Source organism: Bidens hawaiensis, unplaced genomic scaffold, assembly GCF_021521415.1.
Source record: "Bidens hawaiensis isolate Kalapana, Puna unplaced genomic scaffold, B.hawaiensis_p1.1 tig00002772_1, whole genome shotgun sequence".
Lineage (NCBI taxonomy): Eukaryota > Viridiplantae > Streptophyta > Magnoliopsida > Asterales > Asteraceae > Bidens > Bidens hawaiensis.
This window is the reverse complement of record NW_027491150.1, coordinates 44,753-66,656: the sequence shown is the minus strand read 5'-3', so window position 1 is coordinate 66,656 and position 21,904 is coordinate 44,753. Positions and strand designations below refer to the sequence as shown.

The 21,904-nt window shown below is 33.7% G+C and overlaps 1 protein-coding gene and 2 long non-coding RNA genes across 4 annotated transcripts; 1 reads left to right on the top strand and 2 right to left on the bottom strand.

Annotated features, from left to right (window-relative positions):
* Nucleotides 1-5,171: 5,171 nt before the first annotated feature.
* Nucleotides 5,172-8,751, top strand: LOC143621131 (mitogen-activated protein kinase homolog MMK2-like). Its single transcript, XM_077092645.1, has 6 exons — nt 5,172-5,493; nt 6,873-7,002; nt 7,122-7,259; nt 7,339-7,671; nt 8,119-8,302; nt 8,385-8,751. Exons 1-6 carry the CDS (start codon nt 5,309-5,311, stop codon nt 8,555-8,557), a joined length of 1,143 nt encoding a protein of 380 aa, XP_076948760.1. The 5' UTR covers nt 5,172-5,308; the 3' UTR covers nt 8,558-8,751.
* A 1,045-nt stretch (nt 8,752-9,796) lies between these two features.
* On the bottom strand, nt 9,797-13,365 carry LOC143621019 (uncharacterized). Of its 2 annotated transcripts, XR_013151444.1 has the most exons (4): nt 13,307-13,365; nt 11,884-11,928; nt 10,886-11,124; nt 9,797-10,183 (listed from the first exon to the last, which is right to left on the bottom strand). It is a non-coding gene; the product is annotated as an uncharacterized LOC143621019 (long non-coding RNA). The 2 variants fall into 2 exon arrangements; XR_013151443.1 differs by lacking the exon at nt 13,307-13,365 and having other exon boundaries at nt 11,884-12,103.
* A 274-nt stretch (nt 13,366-13,639) lies between these two features.
* On the bottom strand, nt 13,640-14,596 carry LOC143621018 (uncharacterized). Its single transcript, XR_013151442.1, has 3 exons — nt 14,497-14,596; nt 14,293-14,361; nt 13,640-13,837 (listed from the first exon to the last, which is right to left on the bottom strand). It is a non-coding gene; the product is annotated as an uncharacterized LOC143621018 (long non-coding RNA).
* Nucleotides 14,597-21,904: the final 7,308 nt, after the last annotated feature.

The following is a 21,904-nucleotide window of genomic DNA, read 5'->3' as shown; positions in this document are numbered from 1 at the left end:
TCATATAATTAAATTTTCTAAATTTATAAAAAGTGGTTGTTTTGGAATTTAATCAGACTGAGTGTAGTGAGCTAACATTTCACTTGACATTAGCTTTTAAGGGCGTTAAAACACCAGCACACTAAAAGAATGTGAGGGGCCAAGGGGCAGGAGACCAGGAGCGCCATCCTGTTTAGTGGGCGTGTGAGGGCTCGAGTGTGAGGCGACTTTGTTCTAGTCAATCAAACAACCCTCTCACAAATTTTTATATAAAATAAAATCTAAAATTATAGTGTTTTTAGTAAAATCGTTACGTGTTTTTAAGGAAAAAGTTAGTGTCTCATGCCTACACGACATAGACGTGTAAGTCACTTTTTCATTTTTTAGTTAAACTACTAAACATGATCTCATAGGTTGATGGAATGACTTGTATGGTGTTGAAAGAAATTCTAGATATTTGAAAATTCAAGGAAAATTAATTATATATGGTTTTTGTTTTGATATTTATGAGTAGGATAGAATCAAGGTTTTATGAACGTTATACTATTTAAAGTATATGTGATGAGGAGCCAATCACTTGCATTAAATTATATGTTTTAAGGAACGCTATATGATAGTGATTTGTTAAACAGTAGGTGATAACAACGAATATCAACATTTTAATAGTTTTATCCTATCATTATTGTGTATATTAATCATTAACATCCCCCTCACAATAATGTTAGATGAATTATAAAACTTAAAAATGTGATATTGGCTAGGATCGTTATTTGCCTGAACCCAGTTTAACCTGCTGGTTGACGCAGCTGTATTAGTGTTCTTATATATTTGTCAACTAAAATCCACCGTTTATCACGTATGATTTATAAAATTAGCTAAGAATGTGTTTTAAGCTATTATTAATCTACTGTAGAAGATTTTGGTTTCTAGATTTGGTTGCGGTTCATGATATTAAAGAACGGTCCATTAAATGAAAATTATAACCAAGTTTAAATATCTTTTATTGTGTAAAAACAGTAAATGTATCTTACATCCACTGATAAAGTTGAAGGGTCCTCGATTTAGCGATACCAACGTATTGAATAAGAGTCTTCGGTCAAGATGGTGAGGGTTGCTCAAGTCTTGTGGTTATAAAAAACAATGTAATTTTGGACTTTGGAGTATAGTTCATGTGTGAATTGTTAAAAATAATCTAATAAAAATTTTACTATTATTCATTTTTGCTTATAATTCAACTTGGTATCTAAAATGTATCTCTCACAAGCTTATCGGTGAGTTCAACCTCGTTAAAAAAATATATTATCCCTCTCACATGTAGGTATGCATATTCATTAATTTGTATTTCAATTGAATTCATTCACATGATAGTAACACATAACCCGAGGTTTCAATCCTCGTCGTTCGCCCATCAATAAATGGACCATTTGTTACGGAGATAGAAGACAAACCCGGAAGCATTAACCGATATGAAACATCAATACATGTTCCTATAACTAGGGCCGCCTCCGAGAATTGAAAAAAAAATTTGGGCCGAACGCGAAAAATATTTTGGGCCTAAAGTAAAAAAATATTTTGTTGAGTTTAAACAGTTTAATTTTTAAATTGGTTTCCTTAGTTATGATTCGGGTTGTTTAAAAAACTAATTAATGTATAAATAGGCTAAAACATGTCTCAAATGAGGCTTGAACGCACAATCTTTTGGTTGAGAGTCATGCTCTTTTACCACTAGACCAAGTTAGTTTTTATGTAATTGTGTTAAAACATTAAGTATAAATATAGTTTTTCACAAAAACACATATAATTTACAAATAAAAAAATTCCGGGCCTAGCGGGTAGTCGGGCCTATGGCCGTCGACTACTCTGCCATATGCCATGGCCGGCCTTGCCTATAACCCGTATCTTGTTTCCGAACGTTGGAAGAAGACTCTCTAACCCTGGTCAATCGGATGCTCACGATGCATGCAGTTAACGGTTCTATGATCTCCTATGCAATTGTGACTTGCCGTTTTGTCCTGCTTTCTCTTTATAGGCAGGACATGGGGAAATCCTTCTCGCCTCTTCCTTCCAAGTTGACCCAGATATCTTTTACATGGCAAAGTTGGAGATGTTATAATCAAATAGTGAATTAGTTGATTGACGAGTCCTATGATTCAGCCACCACGTCACCAGAAACTAACGGATGGTTAAGTTTTCGTTAACTTTGCATCCATATACGTGGTTGGGATTATTTTTTTGTCATTTTAATAGCTAGGACTTATAATTGCCAATCGGGCATAGCTGGTAATATATGAAGCCAAATTGCCTATAATCGAAAATAGTCAGTTTGTATGTTTAAGACTAATGGGGTATTTTGGATTGCTTATTTTCATCTACTTATAAGTTATAACTTATAAACTTTTTGATAGGTAATAAGGTGTTTGGGATTGATTATAGAAAAAGTTTTATAAGTTACACTTTTATAACTTATTAACTTAATGAAAAGTTATAAAAAAGTAATAAGGAATCCCAAATACCCCTTAAATTTTATAAAAGAAACATCATTTTATGAAACATAACATGTCATGGCTCTCATTGTGACATGTATTATTTTGTTGTTCAAATAACAAAACATAATATATCATGATCGCTCGATAGTTTAACTTGTTTATCTAGTTAGCAAACTGTTGGACAATATCATACCATCTTTTTCCAAAAAAAAGAAAAAGAAAATTCAAATGACTACATTTATTAATAAACTGATTTATATAAAGTTAACACGCCATTTGTTATTATTTTATATATCACCTTTAGATAACACGTCAAGAGATTTTGGTTATCAATTTATTATTTATAAAATCACTTTTACAAAACACGACAAGAGATGTTGGCTTGTTGCTATGGTTCAAGACTTCGAGTTGAAGAAAGAAATATAATTCAAGTTATTGATCAATCACTTGTTGAGATATTGTTCCGCTATATCATAGTTTCCCTTGTGAATTGCGCTTGGTGACGACCCAAAATTTCCCTTATGGGTTTGTTTTTAGGGGCATGACATTTGTTAGCTCGATGTTTGAATTTTCTGATTTTAGTCAGGTTACATAAATAATATTAACTTGTCGATACAACCGTAAAACTAAAGCCAAAATGAGGTTTTCTAGGTGATCGACTAATCGTAACCACGAAAAGGTTAAACGCCTTTCAATAACTATTAAAAATAAGGATAAATGAAGTAATTAATTGAACTCGATACCTAATTTTCTCATTTACATTGTTTTTTCAAATACAACATACATAAAAATGATCTTTAATAAGTTAAAACTTCAGAGACCGGCGTTTAAAAATCTCAGATTTTATCTAAAAACCGTAATATACGTTACATGATATTAAAATGAATAAATTGGCCCTTAAGTGATAGTTTAAGTCTCTTTTAGATGAAGATTAAAGTATACACATACAAATTAGCCGATATACTAGATTGATGATAAAGTAAACTACCTATAGAACCACTTAAAATTTTAAAAATAAATAACTAGTGCCTAAAATGATAAATAAAGAAAATAAAACATTGTGGTATATATAATCGACAACCCATGATGGAAAAGATCTCTTATTTTGTGTAGTGTATGGCTGGCTGCCTATCCTTTTTAAATTCCATTTCATATTATTGTAAATGTTATAAAGTTCCAACTTCCAACTTCCAAGTCACATACAACTATGTCTATGCCCAAAATCATTAAAATGTATTACATACTAATAAACACTTAGACAATAGTTTAAAGTTGAGATAAAAAGGTAAACCAGGTACAAGAGACTCCCGTATATGTGAGGTTCAGTGGTTCGGTCTGACTTAAACATGATCTACGCATCCTTACCTTGTAATCTTGTATGTAATCGTGTATTATCTAATGTGTTAACAAAAATCTAAAGACGTGTAGATTTTGTTAGCTCCCATACAACCAGGGGTGTAAACAAATCGAGCCCGAGCTTAACCTCGTTTTTACTTTTGAGAGCTCGAGAGTGTTTCAAGCACTTCCTAATGCTAGGCTTTAATTATTATTATTAATTAATTTATATACATATTAAATTATTTTTATATATACTTTGAGAAACACTTAACGAGCCTAAGCTTAGCACGAACTCGTGTGCAGTACCTTAAACAAGGCACAACTCGGCTCGAGCTTAGTTATGCATTGTGAAACTAATACATAAAAGTTCAAAACAGTTAAAATTTAAAATACTAAGCTCATTAAGGCTCGACGAGCCTAAACGATCTCCCATACAAGGCTCAGCTCAGGCTCGAGAAGACTCCAATTTGTTGACTTGTCTTTTGACCCGCGAATTCCTTTAAATCATTGTCGTTTGTGGGATTTGAACCCAAGACCTTTAAGCCCGTGTGTTTAAAAGGCTTTGTGTTTGCCAATGACACCAATCTCATTGATTGTTCGATGAAATTTCTATCAATTCAATCTCGAATAATTTGCAAGCGACTTTCAGAGCTGGCTATGAGGTAGGGTCGGGTGGTCGACGGACCCCGACCCAAATTTTCATTTTCCAAGTTATATATGCTTTTTTGAATAAAAAAAATTGTATTATTAATGTTTAAACCCAATTACTCAACTAGTATAATGTCTAATTGTTTTTGGTCTCCGACCCAAATTTTTTCACGTTTCTCGAACACCGCCTTGACGACTTGGCTCGTTTGCGCCATAGAACCAATTATAGGTGGGCAAATAAACCGGTTAACCGAACCGACCCGAAAATCGAACAGAAACTGAACCGGTTTGAAACTGATTATGTAGAAACCGATTTTGAACCGATTGAAACTCTAAGTTTGAAACTGGTTGAAATTTTCTCCCCCAAAACCGGTTCCAACTTGGTTAACTGAACCGAAACCGGCCAAAACCGAGCAAAAGCCCAAACCGAAACCGATCAAAACCCAAACCGAACCGATCGCAACTTGGTCGAGAAACTGGTTTCAACCCGAACCGAAACCGATCATAAACCGGTTTTGACTTTTATTAACCAAACCAAACCAAACCGGTTTTAACTTTTAAACTGGTCTGTGCACCTCTACTTACAACAAAAACAAATATTATACCTGGTTTCCAAACAACCATTGACATCAGTCATGTGTTGTGTTAAATAACAGGTGTCTGGTTTGATGAAAGAAGTCAACTTCACCAGCACAAAAAGATTAAAAAAAGTTATAATATTATTCACGGATTTCCATACCTACATACAGTTGAAAAGCTCCTTTAATTCTTTTTTCTTTTTCAAATCTCAGTTTCCAGTTTAATATTATTTTCTTTCTAATCAAAACAAATTAAAATTTTTGAGAGCAATTGTTGTAATGGAGTCAAGCTCAGGTGAGCATCAAAGTCATAATAATAATAGTAACAATAATAATATTAAAGGAGCACTAACACACGGTGGCCGTTACGTTCAGTACAATGTGTACGGTAACCTCTTTGAAGTATCTCGAAAGTATGTGCCTCCGATACGTCCTGTCGGTAGAGGAGCTTATGGTATTGTTTGGTATGTTATTAAAACAAACTTACATAACCGATAAGTTATTAATCAATCAATTAAACTACTTGTTTGAATTTTAATGCTAGATTTTAATTTTTGTTGATCTGTTTTTCGGTTTGAGTATTTTAGGGCGTGTTTGGGATTCCTTGTTGTACCTCCTTATAGCTTATAACTTATCGGTTATGTAAGTTATAAGGTGTTTGGAGAAAGTAGATTTTGTGAGTGGATAAGTCGTAAGTTCAACTTTGTATAACTTATGACTTAAATAAGTCATAAGGAGATAAAACAAGGAATCCCGAACACCCCCTTATTGATTATTAATTATGACTCACAATATCATGACTAACCAAAAACAGTTTAAAAAGAGTCTACATAATTCCCAAACTACCCTTAATGATGGGGTGGGGGGGGGGGTGGGTTACTAATGAACATGTGATCTTTAGGCCTGGTAAATGGGTTGGGTCAAACGGTCGATTCAAAAAAAGGTTGGTTTGATTAAGGTTGGGACGGGTTTGGGTAGAACGGGTTCAGGTCAAAACGGGTTTCGGATCATAAAGGCCGGTTTAAAAAATGGTGTAAAAATCATGACTAGAGGATATTTTAATAATTTGTTTAAAATTTTTACATTTAAAGGGTTTCAAAAGTCTTTCCAAAATGTTCGGGTTGGAACGGGTTCTGGCGTGTAATCCGGCCCGGTTTGCACTTAACCCAGCACTCAACGTGTAACCTGCTCCACACAAGTAACTGGTACCAGCTACGTGCGTTCGGGCGTCAGTTACACGCGTTTTAATGCTGGACGCTGGTTACGCATATTCTGGTGATGGGTTGCGCGTTCAAGCATCAGTTACGCACGCTTCAATGCGGTTACACGCGTTTCAATGCCGGCTACGTGCATTCCCGTGATGGGATGCACGTTCAAGTGTCGGTTACGTGCGTTTCAATGCCGGTTACACGCGTACCACATTATGTGCATACCGACACCAGTTACGCTTCTGATGCCGCGTTATGCTGTACCAGCGTCCGGCACTAAGTATGATACATAATTGTATACTTAAGATGTGTTTGGATGTGCTATAAGAATAATAATCTGTTTGATTTTTTGTTATGGTACAATTATTTTGGGACATATTTTGAGATAAACTTAACAGACATCTTGAATATAACTAGTAACAATAATTACATTCAAAACACACATCCATCCAAACACCAGTTTCCTATCTTAATATCTACTTTTTAAATTTTAACCATATAAAACACAAGTCTGCATTATTAAACAAAGAGTGTGTAATGCTGTTAATGATATACATTTCTATGATCGTCATCAACATTATTCTCTAGTTAAGAAACGAAGAAAACTGCATACTAACCTTCGTTTACTACCACAGTGCTGCAACGAACGCAGAGACGCGTGAAGAAGTTGCTATCAAGAAAATCGGAAATGCATTTGACAACCGAATCGATGCTAAACGAACTTTAAGAGAAATCAAGCTTCTCCGCCACATGGATCATGAAAATGTAAACTTTCTTGCTGACTGTGTTTAACCAGTTTTTTTTTAATTAAGCTTAATAACATTAAACATTAAAACTTGTATTTATTTTATTAATTGAATTTGTTTTGTGTTTAATATATGCAGGTAATTGCAATCAAAGACATCATACGGCCTCCGTTAAAGGAAAACTTTAACGATGTGTACATTGTGTATGAGTTAATGGACACTGATCTTCATCAGATAATACGCTCTAATCAACCACTGGCCGATGATCATTGTCGGGTCGGGCCCCACTACACCTGTTTTAGAATTTGAATATATTATATTTTATTATTTGACATTTATAATACTTGGTTTGCAGTATTTTCTGTACCAAATTCTTCGAGGTCTAAGATATGTTCACTCTGCAAATGTCTTGCATCGCGATCTAAAACCGAGCAACTTGCTTCTGAATGCTAACTGTGACCTGAAAATCGGGGATTTTGGACTTGCAAGAACGACTTCTGAAACAGATTTTATGACTGAATATGTTGTTACTCGTTGGTACCGGGCCCCAGAATTGCTTTTAAACTGTTCAGAATACACGGCAGCTATTGATATCTGGTCGGTCGGTTGCATTCTTGGTGAAATTATGACTAGACAACCCTTGTTCCCTGGCAAAGATTATGTTCATCAACTTAGACTCATCACAGAGGTACCTTAAATCTAGGGGTATTTTGGTAATTGACGTTTTTTTATAACTAATTAGTTTTACACTAAAAATAATCAGAAATTTATAATTAAGTTAACCACACCTTAAAGCTAGGGGTAGTTTGGTAAATATACATTATTTTAACTAATAATTAGTTTTACCCTAAAATAATCAAAAAATTAGAATCAAGTTTACCACACTGTAAATCCAGGGGTAGTTTGGTAATTTTACAGTTTTCTTTATTAATATTAAGTTTACCCTAAAGTTATCAGAAACTTATCCAAGTTTGTCACACATTAAACCCAGGGGTAATTTGGTAATTTTACGTATATATCAATAACTAGTTTTACTCTTAAACTAATAAAAAAGTTATAATAAAAACCAATTAAGATTTTGTGGGTCCCACTATATTATTGTATGCTAGTTTGACCATGTGTGTTTCGGGTATAGCTGATAGGTTCACCAGATGATGCGAGTCTTGGATTCTTAAGAAGCGATAACGCGAGACGATACGTTAGACAACTTCCTCAGTATCCAAAGCAGCAGTTCCCTGCTAGATTCCCAGACAAATCTCCCGGAGCTTTGGATTTGCTTGAAAAAATGCTCGTGTTTGATCCAAATAGACGTATCACAGGTATAACTCGTTATTATAAACTAGAATCACATTATACACGCATCCAAAGTTCCAAACACTCCATATGTTTTTGATTTTACAGTTGACGAGGCTCTGTGTCATCCGTACTTAGCACCTCTTAATGATATCAATGAGGAGCCGGTATGCCCGAGACCATTCAGTTTTGACTTTGAGCAGCCGTCTTGCACTGAGGAGAATATCAAAGAGCTCATCTGGAGGGAGTCTGTAAAATTCAACCCCGACCCGACTCACTGAGTCAGAAGAAACATAAACATATGCATAGGTGTTATATGTATGTGCACTAGTTAGACAATTATGACATGATTCTATAAGTATTTTATTATATCCTGTTATGTTCTTTCCATTTTTAGAAGGTATAAACAATCCACATTGCTGAATTTGTTACTTTGGTGTTTATTTACGCGTGATTTTTCTTTCCAGTTTTAGAAAGTAGAGAATACTACTATCAATAAATCCATTCTTGTGACTAGGTTTGTGAATCAAATTGTTGTTTGAACGGGTTCGGATATTGAACTGGTCGTATTATCGGTCTACTGGTCGGAAACTCGGAACGGGAGTTACAAAATATATAATGTCATTATTAGTTTTCTAATCATTAAAGATGGTTATAACATACTGACTCCGTCCCATTAACAGTGTCAACGCTTCCTTTTTTATTTGTCCCATTACAAATGTCCACTTTTTAAATTTATTAGCCAATTTCCAAATTTACCCTTGAACACACACAACTAACATTAATAAACAATATTTATGGACCCAATTTCCAAGGGCATTATTGTCATTTAGTAAGCAAAATACCTTAAATTTTGTGTTTTTCAAATTAAGACACTTTGACCGGGACAGAGGGAGTATTAGCTGGTTGCTTGTCATCAAATGCAGTACAAATTATATGCATTACATAACCATTATTGCAGCTTCAGGATTCATCTTTATAGACTTATCCGAATCATAAACACTATTTTCAGCTACTGAAAGATCAAGAACTATAAATATAACGATTTTTTCAAAATTTTTAATATGACAATTTTCATAATACGTTACGTAATTAGCTACAAAATACACACTAATACGTTATACGCCTGCTGTTTTAAAATAATAAGAATCCTGATTAATACATTGCTTACTCTTTTACAGTCTAAAGATGTTTTTTACTCTCTGAAATATAATTCCAGATTAAATTATCTGTTATGCTTACGATTAACATCAAAGCAACCGTGTAATGAAAAGAAAACTTATTATGGTCAACACTATTCATTACTGCTAAGTTACTTACAGGCGGTTCAAACCGTTCAGTTTGAAAGGTAGAAGACATATTTAATTCTCATTGATACATAAATCACCACTTAAACGACTCGTTGGACAAATCTAAGCACGTAAACAAAATGTATCAAAATGATGATAGTCAGCATTTTGAGCTTCGAAATAACAATCAAAAACCGTTAACGAGTTAATGGAAAAAGAATAATATCTGGTTTTTCATAAGTACGATAAACATGTTCATAGTCACTTAGAAATAACATTAGTTAAAACTCTTGGAAGCCCTTTTCTCCCACATCCATCAAACACACGTCGTCCGCAGAAGCGTTCTCTAAACAAGTGTAATCAATGCCAAAGCAGGAACATAGTTTACAACAGAATAGCGTCTCTATCGGGCGCATTCTCCAATATTCAGGTGTCTTCCGTGAGTGAATAATCCCCATAGCTTGAATCATCTCTCTTCGATTGAGTCTGCTAAAGTCCTCATACTCAAACTCATCGAAATCAGCAAACTTTGTGATAGGGGTGTAACCGTCCATATTGTATCTAGGCGTACGGTCTGGGTCGTAGCTGGCAACAACGGCGCTGGCAGTTTCCCGATTGCTGCAAAAAGATAAAAATGTTCACAACTCAAAATATAAATCAAAAACGAAAAAAGTAAAAAAAAACTATTTTTTTTGAATTTTTTTCATCATCATCATCATCATCGTACTATTTTTTTTGAATTTTTTAGGGGGTTTTATTAAGATCCACAACCCCTAAAAAAATTCAAAAAAATCATAGCTCAAAATATAAATCAAAAACGAAAAAACCAAAAAAACTAAAACGTTTCCTCCGTTGTCCTCGTTGAAAAACAACAAACACCGAGAAATGAACCGAAACCGAAAAGGCGACGAAAACGAAAACTGAACCGAATTGATCGAAACCGAAAAAATCGATCTAAACGAAACAAAAGAAACCGAAACCCAACCCGTCCAGTGCGAAAACTCGTGTCGGATCGAAACCTGATCCGAGCCAAAACCTAAACCGAACTCGTTCCAATCCAAAACACGTTTTAACCCGAACTGCCACTTTTCCTCAAGACACTAACCCACATCGACCCGTTTCTTTGAACTTGTCGACCCATTTTGACCCGAAAATAAGATGGTGGAATTTCAAGTGACCCATTTAGTTAAAATCTATGACTCAGACCAACCCATATGATTTTTAAAACAACCCAAATTGACCCATTTGAAATGGTTTGGGTCAAGATTGCCACCTCTACTTAAAACGATAAGGGAGGGTATTTAAGGAAAAAGAGCACACTATTCCCAGCCAGTTGGCAGATGAGGGTTGAAGTAGGCCCAAAAACACCAAATTTTGCGCTAAGCCAAATTCAATGTTTTCATATCATCAGAGTTGCTGTGCCACTCGGGACGCTTCATGATATCAACTACTTCCTTCACCAGAAGGTACAAATGATACGGAATACGATCAGGTGCAGTCCCAGGAGAATAAGAACCGAATTGGACTGGCAGCTTAACGGTCGGCCTGCAGAAACCTTCCTAAACAATCAGAGCAAATAATTAATAAAAATTAAGAGCAAATAATGTCGAGTAGCGATTCAAATATCATAATTCATAAGAGATATGTCAAATAAGATTCATACAACAGGAGCTAGCTATTTATAAACCCATTACTTTACTAGGCGCCAAAAGGTTTAGCAAAATTTCTTAAAATCCTGGTTTCATATCAATTCCTTTAAAAACGAAATAATAAAATTCATAAAACACAAGCTAGCTATTTATAATAACGTTAACAAGCACCAAAAAGTTTAGCAAAACATAATTTCCTAAAGGCCTTGTTTTATATTAAATTATTGGTTCACGCCATCACCTTGGTTTTAAAGCGTGTTTGGTCCAAAAATCTGACACGAGCGCATCACGTATGAGATAAACTCTTTATCAAAAGAATGCTAAAAATACAAATCATACATAAAAACTGATAAGAACCGTTATGCTCATGTAATAATAAGATGAAGAATCGTGGTTTTTGGTTCAAATCAATAAAAAGATGAAGAATCGTGGCTTTTGGTTCAAATCAAGAAAAGCAAATTATTTCTGAAACCAAAAAAAAAAATTGTTTAGGAACCATAATGGTTCAAATCAAGCATATGCTAAAATGTTGATTGTACATACAAGATAAAGACAAGCTAGCTTGGCTTCAATAACATATCTTCCTAAAACCTTTTTTTCATGTCAATTTCTTTCAACCAAATCAGCTAACAGGTACATGTGATTATAAACTTTGATATATAGCAATACCTCTCCTCCTGATGAACCGGATTGAATAGACTTCGTATCCTCTTCCTAAAGAATTACAGCAAATAAATTAGAATAATAGCAATAAAAATGAGAATATCTTAATTTTATGTTACAAGACAGACTAGCTATAACTCTATGATTAATCTGGGGAAAGTTAACGTACAAATGAAATTAACGTGCTAAACATGATAATCAAGTAGAGTAATTATATATACAAGTAGAGTAATTATGTAATTACTCTAATAATTACTCTATGATGTAATTACATAATTACTCTACTTGTATATATAATTACTTTACTTGATTCTCATGTTTAGCTCGTTAATTTCATTTGTATTTGATCCAAACCCTGATTAATCACCAAATGTTATGAAAAGCATGACATTAAAAAACCCGTGTATTGCAACCAAATCTGTTAACATGTATATGTGATTATAAACTTTAATACCTCTTCTGTTGACTCGGATTTAGTAGACTCCGTATCGTCTTCCTAAAGAATTACATAAAATAAATAAATTAGACTAATAGCATCTGATCAGTAAACAAAAAATGAGGATATCCTTTATGTCAATTCATTTAAAAACAAAATAAAATTCATAAAACACAAGCTAGCTATTTATAATAACTTTAATTAGCACCAAAAAGTTTATACATAAAAACTGATAAAAACCGTTAAACTCATGTAATAATAAACCACAAAAAAGTGTTTAGAAACCATAATGGTCCAAATCAAGCATGCTAAAATGTTGATTGTACATAAATGATAAATACAAGCAAATTCCTAAAACATTGTTTCATGTCACTTCCTTTCAACCAAATCAACTAACAGGCCAATGTTGTAAAACTCGCTAGGCGGTCCCTAGGCGGCCAACCCCCTTGTAGGGAGTACTCGGCATGTACTCGGACATGATAAATACAACATAAATGAATTATTAGATATTATATATATGTTAAGATAAGCAAAATTCACGTCAAAATAAGCATAATTCATATGGAAAAAACAAAACATAATTCAAAAAATTCATGTTTTGTTATTTTTATTTTTTACTAAAAATAAATAACAAAAAAATAAAAAAAATTAAAAAATTGTGGCCGAGTTGACCTTGGAGGCCGAGTACTCCGACTTTTGACCAAGTTGGACCTTGGCGAGTAATAGTGGCCGACTTGGGAAAAGGCGGCAAGGTTGATGTCCGAGGACCTTGGAATCGCCGATTCCAAGGCCTTGGAATCCGACTTTTACAACGTGTGTGTGATTATAAACTTTGATATATAGTAGTACCTCTTCTGATGACTCGGACAAAGTAGACTTCGTGTCCTTTTCCTAAACAATTACAACACCTAAATTAGAATAATAGCATCGGATCAGTAAACAAAAAATTGAGGATATCCTATATGTTACAAGACAGGCTAGCTATAAATATACCTCGTTCGATGTCTTGAATTGAATAGACTCGGTATCCTCTTGTTTAGTATACTCTTCCTAAAGAATTACAGCAATAATTAAATTAGAATAATAACAACAAATAATGAGGATATATATCCTTTATGTTACAAGACAGACTAGCTATAAATAACCCTATGATTAATCACCAAATGTTATGAAAAACTAAATTTCCTAAAACCCGTGTATTACAACCAAACCTGTCTCATCATTACCCGTGTATTACAAATTTATAACAAGATTATAAATTTTGATATACAACATTACCTGTCTCATCAAAAACTTGTAGGTTGAAAGTGGTTTGCAGTTCCCAGCGATAATACAGGTTTTGGTTTTTTGATAAAAAGAGGTGGTTGTGATATACTGATTCCACGCTGGATCTTCCTTAAGCCGACACACTCTAGGTATTGCACAAAAAATATTTAAAACATCATTAACCAGATCCCATTTAAGACAATAAGCATCATCTTTGTCGTCGTTGTTGTAGGCCTTCAACTCTTCAGAAATAGACTTCTTCCCCTTAACCATCTTTACACAATGAGAGTAAATGAATTATTATTAAGCATTGCTTTGTTCAGACATATCAATTACTTTTAACCAAATCATCAACAAATAATAGGCTTAATTAATTATGTGATGATATATAACAATTGGGTAGAGATACTGTACGCTAATGCCTTAACGTACGATAGGTACGCGAGACGCTCAAAGGCAAAAGTACTAAACGCTCAACCAAAAACCTAAAACGTTCAAAAACGGTTTTCGTGAAAAAAGGTGAAAAATTGATCGATTAACCATCCAAAACTGTTTTTTTTCGGTGAACCAATGATTAATTCAATATGTATTGACGATTCCGAGATGTTTGGATGTGATTTCATGGATCGATTCCGTGAAAAAATGGATCCACGTACCTATTGTACGTTAAGGTATTATCGTATTGAATCTTTTCCCTATAACAATTATTATACCTCTTCTTTTTCTTCTTCTTCTTCTTCTTCTTTTGTCAAGGGTACTTGATTGCACTCCCTATTATCTTCCTAATCAATCAAAACAAATAATAATATATAAATTAGAATTCATATAACTCTTTGCATGCATGCATGTGCTTATGTAGAAACGACCGAAAGGCGAAAACTTATTAATTAAAAGAAAGGAATGAATGGTATGCTTACATTATCATCCTCCTGAGATCTCTTCCTCTTCATCTCATATGATGGCACGTTAATTACTGATGAATGAACAATATTATGGTGAAGAATCCAAAACCTTAGAATATATATGTTTGGGCCGGGTTTGGGCCTGTGCAGGCTAGGCAGCAGCACAGGGCCCAAAAGGAAAAATCTAAACTACAGCCTAGAGGTGCACAATAACCCGAACCTGGAACCGGACCCGAAATAGAAACTCGCAACCGGTTTTTTTAATACCTGGGTTATTAATACCCGAACTCATACTGTGACATCCCACATCGGTTGGGAAGGCGAACTAAGCCTTCTTTATAAGGAGGTGGATACCTTCCCCATCATAACGCGTTTTTGGCGCTTAATGGTAATGGATGAGAGGAGAGTTCCACAGTTAAGCGTGCTTAGGTGGGAGAAGTATGAGGATGGGTGACCACCTGGGCAACCAAAAGCAAATCCGTGAGGCGATGGTGGTACGTCTCGGCCAAAGCGGACAATATTATGGTGCGGTGGTAGCTGGGCTATTACACATACCCGACCCTACCCGTAGGGTACGGATAGGGTATGCATTTCGGTACTCAAACCCGAACCCGCAAATATGCGCAAACGTGATTGAAGATTTCTATTTTCTTGTAATTTCCTTTTCTTAATTAATCATCTGACGTTGAAAATATGATTTTCATAAAGTTGTGATTAATGCGTGCTTATTGTCATCTACATTGAAATTTTTAAGTGGTTTGTTTTTACGTTTTAAGTACCCCTATCAAAGAAAGGATGATTGCATCATAGATTTGTTGGAAAATATGTGGAAAAATATAAACTAAGAATTCATTTTATTGAAGTTTACTCCTTCCGTCTCATTATAAGTGTTCACATTTTTTTTTATTTGTCTCATTACAAGTGTCCACTTTCAAAATTTTATTAGTCAATTTCCAAGTTTACCCTTAAACACACACAACTAACATTAATAAACAATATTGATGGACCCACTTTTCAAGGGCATTATTGTCATTTGGTAAGAAAAAAAAGGCAATCATTCAATACACCTTAAAACTTTGTATTTTTCAAACATGAACACTTATAATGGGACGGAGGAAGGAGGTGTTTCAACTTTATTAAGGAAGGGATAGAAGAAACCAATTATCAATTTGTCACCCATGTAATGGATTTAGATGGGTAAAAGTGAAACAATATACAATTGCTGACATTATTATGTTTTGAAAAAACACTATAAAATCAAGAATTATATCCTTTACAATTTAAATATAGTGTTGACATACTTTAAAACAAAAACTGATAGATGTAACATGCATATAACGTTTGTAATTATAAACATATGCTAACTCATAATCGGAGAATCCTAGATTTTTGTTTCCGTTAACGAAATCTAATTCATGCGAGGTTAGTCATTCCTCCGTCTTGTCCAAAATCGAACAAAACAAAGATATCTACTCCATTGATTTAGACGGTTCAGTTTTTAGTTTTGTTTCCCACATAGTAACTACATTTGGACTTATTTTAGCCTCTTGAGTATTATATGTCATTCATGAGGATTCAAGTGACACGCTTTATCTATTTATTCCTCATTTTTATATTATTAATAATTAGTAATTTAGTTATGAAAGCATATAACGAATTAATATTTATTGTGTAAAAAAACAAAAAAAAAACATTTAATGAATTAATATTTTGTTGGTTGTTTAAAAAAAATTATTTATCCATGAGAGAATTGCTTTCTAAATTTTTGGATATATTAAGATTGATGCAAGAGGTAGGGGGGATCAGTGCCCACCTTACTCTATAAGTGTAGTAGTCGACCGACCCTTTAAAAAAATTAGAGATATATCATCATCATCGTATTCAGTAAATCTCATAAATAACAATGTTATGGTGGGGTATAAGAATTGTAAGATGTAGACAAACTTACCACTGCCCTGTAGATATAGAGAGACTGCTTTCGTTGAGACTCTCGGCTCGATTTAATTTCATTTAGGTATTTCAGAAAAAGATACTAACCAAGTTTCATAATTTTTCATCTCAAGTTAACCTGGAAGAAGATGATCACTATTAAGTAACAAGGATTCATATAATTTCCATTAAGGTCACTGATTTTTTTTAAAATTTAACAATATTGAAATACCTAATACAAGTTGAGTGACTTTAGAGGAAAAAAAAGGTTTTTGAGTGACTTTAGTGGGCACTCCAAACACGACCGAGCCAAATTTTCCGTCTTTTTACTTATAAAAATCGGGTCTCTTTAATGACCTACTTAAGTTGAATGAGCCAACAAACTCACTCACCTCGGCTCAATCTCGGAAGTCTGCTCGTTTAAATAGAATTTATATAATGACAGAATCTTAACTCATTTGCAGCATCCCTCTTCCTATAAATGATATATCGCATGTCAAACCCACAAGATTGTGAGCATCTTAAACTTTCTCCACAAAAGGTGGTAAACATAGGGTGTAGAAAAGTAAAACACCTTAACCAATATATTACTAATAAGTATAATGGCGGACTTTACGATATTGAAACCCAACTGTTTCTATACATGTACGATAACAATCCTAAAAACGTAGAGGGAAAGCTATATGGGATTGAAGAGCTAAAGATTTATACCGACAAACGGGAAATTCGGGAGATGATTAAGAAAAACTTCATTGTTGGGCCAAGATATCCGATAATAGCGTCGTGCCACATGTTTAACTTCGAACGCGAAGATGCAGTGGGAGCGAATCCCGAGCATCCATTTGTAAGAACAGTTGATCTAGAGCTTGGTCAAAGCCCCCGCACTCACGCGGTTGTTATAATTGGCATGTACATGTCATCTGCTCTGAGAGATTACATGTTCAGTTTCAAAACTCGCATGACCAAGATTGAGGAACTAAGAACCACATGGGTAACCTATGAGTTTTTTAAACTATGCATATAGTTTATTTTGTCCCCCTCTTTTTTTCGGAAGGAGGTAGGTTATTTTAGGGTCAGAGTAAGGGTTTGGTTTTTTAAACAGAGTCGTGGTCAGGTCTCTTTTAACGATGCGTGAGTGATTAGGTATTTTTATCCGATTCTGGAGTATTAAATTTTTTTAGCCGAGAGGTTTTCGAGATTTTTTGGTTTGATAAAGTTATGTAAGATGTGGGGATTAAATGAACACGGTGAAACATGCGCTTTAGATGAATGTTTATACCCAATCTTCTTCATTCATGTGCGTAGAGAACCCAAGAATTTCTCAGACCTTGTTAATAGCTGATAAAGGTTCTTGGATAGTTTGAGTTTGAGCCTACATCTTCTCCTCAAGTCGGCGCTGTATTTAATTTTAGAAATATGAGCCTATATTATATATGAGTTTATATTTTATATATTTATATATATATATATAGAGAGAGAGAGAGAAAGAGAGAGAGACGGGTTAAATAAATGCTTACAAGATATTATGCGGCTTTAGCATCAATCGTCCCATCGAACAACTCTGAGCTTGTTTAGCATTACTTATTATAGCAAGAACTTGTGTATGTTGATGTTCCTCCTTGGTTTACGACTTTTTGTTCACAATTTGCTTTATTCGCTGCATAATAAAAACATGACTTATGCATAATAGTTTCATGGTTTAAGAAAGTCACACAAATAACATGGCATATGATAACTAGTTTATTTGTTTCAAGTTGCCACATTTACACACATCTCATAATTAGGGGTGTAAAAATGCTCTAAACCGATTAACCTAACCCGGATAGACCAATTAAGGTCGGGTTAAATGAGGTAGAAAAAAGTTTTAATCAGATTATTCTGGTTGACCCGACAAACCCGAATTATTAATAGCGTCGAATTACAAGTTCGTTTTTAATAATTTATCGGTTTCGGGTTAACCCAAATAACCCAATCTAGTTCACCAAAGGCCAAATGCCCACCTACCAAGCCCTTTATTAATATCTTTTGCACTTTTTATATGAAAGAGATAACCTCATAAAGTTCCAAAAATTGAATGTAGCTTTTTAGTGGTTTATTTGTTAGCACATCAAACAAACGTTGAACCCATATAATGATTACTAAGTTGAAAAAAAATAATAAAAAATAAAAGAGAAAAAAAAACCACTAAAAGACAAACTGTTAAAAAGAAGTGTTCATATTGGGAGCTTCTTTAAATAACCTTGGTCTAAACAGTGGCTCGAAACCAAACAACTCAAGTGACATTTTCAATATCTGTTATTTAACTTCAAAATATAGTGTGCCCAACTAACACGACAAACCTGGCCCGACTAACACGAACACGATTAACCCGAACCTAATGGGTGGGGTTGCAGGTTAGTTTTAGTTTTTTAAGCCCAATAACCCGACCCGATATGGGATTAAAAACTATATATAATTATGATATTTTTTACACATATTCATACACATTACAAAAAAAATAAAAATAAAAATAAAAAATCCATACATACACAGTAACACAAAATATGGGGTCAAGTACACACATACAAACCCATAATTCCAAAGATTAACTTGTGATACATAATAAAATCTAAGCATATAACGTCTATGATAACTAAAATATCATGTATTAATAACATCTATTACACCTAAAATAACATGTATAACTTAAATCGCCAGATTTTGTTCTTACATGTACTTCGGTGACGGATTAAGAACCACCGGCAGCAGTAGTTAATGGTCACCGGTGTTCATTATTGTAGTGAGATGTTAGGTGAAGATCGAAACAGTGGTGGCCGCTAAACACCGGTTGGTGTTTGGTGGAGGGAGAGAAGTGGTGTTAATATAGAGAAAAAGAAAGCTGATGGAATGGAGAAAAATAAAGAGGCTATTTGGGATTCTTTATTCCACCTCTTATAAGGCCATGTTTAGTGGGTGTGGGCTCAGACGAATTTTGGGCGACATGGGGCTAGAACACCGCCCCCAGACGATAAGTGTGCGAAAAGAGGCGGGGCGTGGTCTTTTTCTCGCCCAGCATGTCTCTGTTGTTTTATTTGTTTATATTATTATATATATGTGTGTGTAAGATATATATATATGTATATATATTATTATTATATTACTATTTGTATATGTATATATGTTGTGTGTGTGTGTGTATATATGTAAACCAACCGAGCTATCTGTTTCAATTTCCCGACCCGAACCTAAACATGTACGCCAACCGAGCTATATGTTTTTTTTATATTTTTATTTATGTATTTTTTTTAGTTATGTATCTTTTTTTTTGAATTTCTTTTTAATTTTAATGCATTTTTATTTAATTATTTGAAGAAATTGGTTTTTATTTGATTAGTTTAATTATAAAAAGAAAAATAATAAAAAAAGATGCTGTGATCTCAATTTGTAGCCCCTACACCACTACACCCCAAAAACAAATTTGCCCATTTTGCTGACTTGACGCCACGTGTCACAATTCGCCCCCAAATTGTAGCCCCTCCACTACACATAGCCTAACTTAGAGGAATCATAGCCCGTGCCCCATCCATATCTCTATAATTACACTACAAAACACTAATTTTTTTTTCCTGTTTATTAAATAATATTTTTTATACTTTTATTATTACAGTTTTCTCTCTGCTCCACTCACAACCAATTCAATTAATATTAAAAAATAAATGGGGACAAACTTTCTTTCTTCAAATTTACAAAAAATCACTACATTTATCTCTGCACCTTATAATTTACACTCAAAATCATTCAAAATTCTACCCTATAATTTACCAACTCCTCTCACATAATTATGAGGATGAGTTGGGAATGCTCTTTACAAATAAGTCATAAGTTACAAATATGTAAGAAGATAAAAATAACTAATTATAAGTTATAAGAAGACAAAAATAAGGAATCTCAAACAACCCCAACCCCAAAGTGCCGTAAAATATATCCTCTAAATTATTTCTTTTTTAGGAAATATCTCGTAGAATAGTTTCAAACTTTCAAAAGTGTTCTAATTAGGTCACTCATGCATATTTTTCTCAAATCGGGTCACTAAATCTTCAAATCGAGTCTCACCGATTTTTTTATTTGTCAAGAAAGAAATGGAGGATAAGATGTGGGGGTCGGAATTTGCAATATATGTAGTTATATTTTTAAAAAATTAAAAAACGTTAATTATATTAAAATTCAAAAATAAAAAATAAAATTCACGTCGCCACTCAACGTTAACATCAACAGGAAGATAAAAAGATTTCTTATGTGAAACAAAAAATAAAATTGTTAAAAAAACATGTTAAAACCTTTAATTTAATAAAATATGAAAGTTGAGTAACCTAATTGAAACACTTTTTAAAGTTGAATGACTTAATTAGAAAACTTTTAAAACTTGATTACTATTTTATGAAATTGCCCATTTTTTTACTTTTAAGGCTACTTCTTTTTTGTTTTGTAGTGATGTAGAATGAGTTCAAAACATAAATAAAAACAAAATTGTAAGGTTGGCTCATGGCTGGCATTGTACACTTCTTTATCTTCTGGTACTTCACCAATCGCCAGTACAGTTTTGTTATTGTCTTATCTGTTTATTTAATAAGACATTCTCAATTTCTTCTTTACTTTTAGTTTTTTTTATACACCTTTAAAAGTTAATTTTTTATAAACCTTGTATATACCATGATGATATGCTTATTTAAATCTACGCTTTGACAACAATTTAATCAAAATAGAATTGTAAGTGGTAGCGTACAAGTTATTAATGCGCAAACGTTACAAGATGTCAAACGTGTAGGAGTCGGCTGACCCTTTAAAAAATATAGAGGCATATCATCCTCAATCTCGTACTCAGTAAATCCCACTAATAGCAAAGTTATGGTAGGGTCTGAGAAAGGTAAGATGTAGACAGTCTTACCACTAAACCGTAGGAATAAAGAGGTTGCTTCTGGTGAGACCCTCGTCTCGATTTAATGCCGGTATTTAAGAAAAAAGATACTAATCAAATTTCATAAATTTTCATCTCAAGTCAACCTGGAAGAAGATGATCACTATAAAGTAATAAGGATTCATATAATTTTCATTAAGGTCACTGATTTTTTTAAAAAATTTAACAATATTTGAATACATAATAGAAGTCAAGTGACTTTAGAGGGGAAACAAAGGTTTTTGAGTAACTTTAGTGGGCACTCCAAACACTACCGAGTCAAATTTTCCGTCCTTTTACCTATAAAAATCTGGTTTCTTTAATAACCTACTTAAGTTGAATGAGCCAACAAAGTTTGCTTTCTCATTAAAATAAAAAGTTTCAGGTTAGAAAAATGTCAAAAAACTTCGATGCAACCACAACGGATCTTGCTTTAGACTTGAAAATATATCTGATGAGCAGTTTCATGCTTCTCCCATTGCTTTGAATTCGGTTCAATATAGCTTGAAGTACCGACCGACCCAACATCCAGAATGGCTGATACCCATACAAGTTCGGTCT